Source organism: Mandrillus leucophaeus, unplaced genomic scaffold (genome assembly GCF_000951045.1).
Source record: "Mandrillus leucophaeus isolate KB7577 unplaced genomic scaffold, Mleu.le_1.0 Scaffold295, whole genome shotgun sequence".
Taxonomy (NCBI): domain Eukaryota; kingdom Metazoa; phylum Chordata; class Mammalia; order Primates; family Cercopithecidae; genus Mandrillus; species Mandrillus leucophaeus.
Genome location: NW_012103087.1, coordinates 1,331,144 through 1,335,177, shown reverse-complemented (window position 1 = coordinate 1,335,177; position 4,034 = coordinate 1,331,144). Strand labels below are relative to the sequence as shown.

The following is a 4,034-nucleotide window of genomic DNA, read 5'->3' as shown; positions in this document are numbered from 1 at the left end:
GCTGCACCCATTAACTCGTCATTTACATTAGGCATTTCTCCTAATGCTATCCCTTCCCCTTCCCCTTCCCCCAACCCCACAACAGGCCCTGGTGTGTGATGTTCCCCACCCTGTGTCCAAGTGTTCTCATTGTTCAATTCCCACCTATGAGTGAGAACATGCGGTGTTTGGTTTAAGGGCAGAACTTTCTAATGGAGAACTGACTGAAAGTATCAACTACCCGATGAAGTAATGAACTTTCAGTTTCCCAAGGTGTTAGGAAGAAGTTGGGCAACAGCTTAGTGGGTGTGCTGGGGTAGGGATGCAATGCATGTGTGTGGTAGCCAGGATGAACCCCTGTTATGGCCCTTCCTACGCTTGGATACTATGACACTATGAAGTCTCTAGGTAGACATCCAATCACAGGATGGAAAAAGAGGAAGAAGTAATTCGACAATAAGTCATGGGTAACCCAAGGGAATCTAAGTCTCTGGTGTTCTGTCTTGAGACTTTGGGACAAAGGGAGTTCCTGCAGGTACAAAGGACATAACAAAGTAGGGCCATGAGGAGTGGTGAACAAAAGAAGTGGTAAGAAATTAGCATAGGATGTGGGGAAAACAAGTGCTTGACTGAAGAGAGATCCATTTCTTTCTTTTTTTTTTTTTTTTGAGATGGAATCTCGCCCTCTTGCCCAGGCTGGCGTGATCTCGGTTCACTGCAACCTCCGCCTCCTGGGTTCAAGCGATTCTCTTGCCTCAGTCTCCCAAGTAGCTGGGACTACAGGCGTGTGCCACCACGCCCGGCTTATTTTTTGTATTTTTAGTAGAGATGGGGTTTCACTGTGTTAGCCAGGATGGTCTTGATCTCCTGACATCATGATCCACCCGCCCTGGCCTCCCAAAGTGCTGGGATTACAGACGTAAGCCACCATGCTTACGTCTGTAAAATAAGAGATCCATTTCTACAATGTTAGGTGATTAGTTACACTCCAGTTAACGGGTTAAATAGTGTTTATGGGAGCATCCATGGTAAGTGAAGAGCTTTCCTTCATACTAAAAAACATGTCTGCAAACTTCATACTACAAAAGAAAGAATGCAAAGAATGATGTCAGTCACTGAGAGGAGAAAAGAGAGGCAAGGGTGCCATACAGAAAGAAAAGCATGTTCAGTGATGATTTGCAAAACTTGACAAGCAGAGGAAAGAGAAAAGCCGTCCGTACCATGTGCCTGAAGAGTGAAAGCGTCGGTCATGGCTTTCTCCTTGAGGATGAGACCCAGGGCTGCCTGGCATAAAGACTCTTTGGCTGCAGCCTTCCGACTAAGCAACAATTCTTTGTGGTGTTGAGGGATGAAATCAGTGTGCACGTTCCCAGCTTCAAACTCTGGGTGGCCAGACAGATTGAGTAAGAAGTCAATGTTGGTGTGCAGTCCAACAATCTAGGAAGAGAATAAAGCCCCAGTTCCTCCTGAGTGGGAAAAACAGTATGTTCAGAAAACCATCTGCTCTTTTTATCTAAGCATTTTCTACTGTGAACAACTCTTACGAAAAACAAAAAACCTACTAAGGTACTATGTGGCAACAGGACAACTCTCAGGAAAAAAAAACACAAAAAACCATCTCACTATCACTATGTCCATCCACTATTACTATATCCATCTGGACTTGACACTCAAAATAACATTTTAATATGACAAAGAGGATACTGGAAATACCGAGGCACTTACTTGACTCAGGTTAGGAACATAATAAATGTTAAGAAACATAAATGAAATTCATTTGCAAGGTATTGAAGACTTGCTGCTCAGAACGCTTCCACAGAATAGGAAGACTGCAAACAGCAAGCTGGATTGCTATACTGAGGAGAGGATAGGATTAAATGACCTCAAAAGAGCTTCCTTCCAACAATAAAATCCAAATTTTATATACTGATACAAAAATTTTAAAAGGTATAAAATTAACCCAAATACACCAATAAATGGGATCAAAAGTAAAACCAGCTATCTGAGCTTTGGGTTCATTCATTCACTCATCCATTCCTTCATTCATTTAACAGCCATTTCCTGAGCATCTCTTAAGTGACAGGCTCTGATCCAGGCACTGGGGATAGAGTGAGGAACAAAAGGTATGAAGTCCCTGCCTTCACAGTCTATGCTGACATTCTAGGGCAACAAGTAACAATATCTGTAAACAGGTATTGAATATAATGTCACACACTATGAAGAAAATGAAGGCTGGCTACAAGGATAAAGAATAACAAAAGGTCATACTTTAAATGCGGCAGCCTGGGAAAGGGTTCAGAGCAGGAGAGCGGGGTAGTCAGGAGGGAGCCCTGCAATCATGTAGGGGAAGAACATTCTGGAAGATTGGACAGGAATGCATGGCTGCATGCTGAGTGAGTCTCAGAAGCGGCAAGGCAGCCAGTGTGGTTGAAGCCACAGAAACCAGAGCTTTGATCAATTATTAACACAAAACAAGTTGAATAACTGGGTGAATAAATCCTTCTATGGGCCAAATCAATGTGATATGGGACTTTCTGCACCAAGGAAATTAATGTTCTACAGAAAAATAACAAACTCTATTAAAGGGATGAAACTGAACATAATTATTTTACTTTAGAGAAAATAAACCCAGACTGCAGGCATACTGGGTAGCGAAAACAACATTCAGGAAAACATCTGCTTTTATTTCCTAAGTATTTTCTACTGTGGACAGCTCTTAGGAAAAATAAAAAACCTACTAAGGTACCATGTATAGCTGGATTTATCTACAGAGTGAATAGGATTTCACCGAAACATAGCACTGACACTAACAATTTTACTTCTGCAATCTTTCTTTTGTAACTGAAATGAAGAAGTCCTCAAACCCTGCTCTGGCCCTTGCAAAATTCTCCCATATGAAACTATTTTGTTTGGGCAATTGATGGAAATAGAGAATACGCTGACAAGACCAAGGTCTTGCCAAAGACAAAGGCTGAACTCTGGTGCTGAGCAAACACATCAAGGTCACTGGCACGGTCTCAGATCACTCACATTGTACTGACGAAGGCTGTACCTCAGTTTTGTCAACGCTGCCTGGCGATCTGCAGCCCACACGACCAGCTTTGCAATCATGGGGTCGTAATGCACGGAAACTTCATCTCCTGAAATTGAAAACCACGATAACCTCTTCAAGTCAAAACATAAAGGAATAAAATACAACAAGCAAGACGTTTTGTTACGTACATTTCACGCTTAATCCTCATAAACCCCTGCATGATAAATAACATCGACACAAATTTATTCATAAGGACCCTGAGGTTCAGAGGGCTTTGAAAACTTGCCAGGTGTAACAAGGGTGGGTCACCCAATAGCACCAGGCCCTAATGTGCTGATTCAATGGCACACAAGCTGGCTTTCCCTCTCCTATCTTCTTCTGAAGCTTCTTTTCCCTTTTCATTTTCAAAGTCAACACAATCTTCCTCCACCCTCTCACATTCCCCTTATTTCTGCCCTTAGCATTCCCCACCCTCCACTCCTTCAGTTTCCACACCAGTCAAGCAAGTTTAATAATTCCTCTGTCCTGCAGGGTTGCTGGGAGGAGTGATAATAAAGTGACAGGTGCCATACCTGGCAAAGCTGATAAACCAATGGCAGCTATCATCACTAGGATGGTTACAGTCCTAGAGAACAAGAATCTGAACCAGGGCGCATTCCACTAGTTAGAAATGGTTCAAGTAGAAAGGATGTAGCGTGTTGTAAAGAATGTTGTTGTAGGGTCTTTCCATGATTTTGGCAGGTCACTTGACCTCTTTGAACCCCAGAGTCCTCACTGGTAAGATTAGATGCCTACAGGTGGCTCACGCCAGTACTCCCAAGACATTGGGAGGCCAAGGTGGGCAGATCACAAGGTCAGGAGTTTGAGACCAGTCTGGCCAACATAGTGAAACCCCGTCTCTACTAAAAATACAAAAAATTAGCCGGGCGTGGTGGTGGGTGCCTATAATTCCAGCTACTCAGGAAGCTGAGGAAGGAGAATAATTTGAACCTGGGAAGCAGAGGTTGCAGTGAGCCAAAAT

The 4,034-nt window shown here is 43.2% G+C and overlaps 1 protein-coding gene across 1 annotated transcript in view; it reads right to left on the bottom strand.

The window, feature by feature from the left end:
- The window catches only part of MCCC1 (methylcrotonoyl-CoA carboxylase 1 (alpha)), a 90,519-nt gene that overhangs the window by 19,472 nt on the left and 67,013 nt on the right, over nt 1–4,034 (bottom strand). Inside the window, exons 12-13 of the mRNA XM_011986168.1 lie at nt 3,010–3,119; nt 1,200–1,416 (exon numbers count right to left, since the gene is read on the bottom strand). Of these exons, the coding sequence (XP_011841558.1) occupies nt 1,200–1,416; nt 3,010–3,119 (327 nt within the window). The remainder of the gene's footprint in view (nt 1–1,199; nt 1,417–3,009; nt 3,120–4,034) is intronic.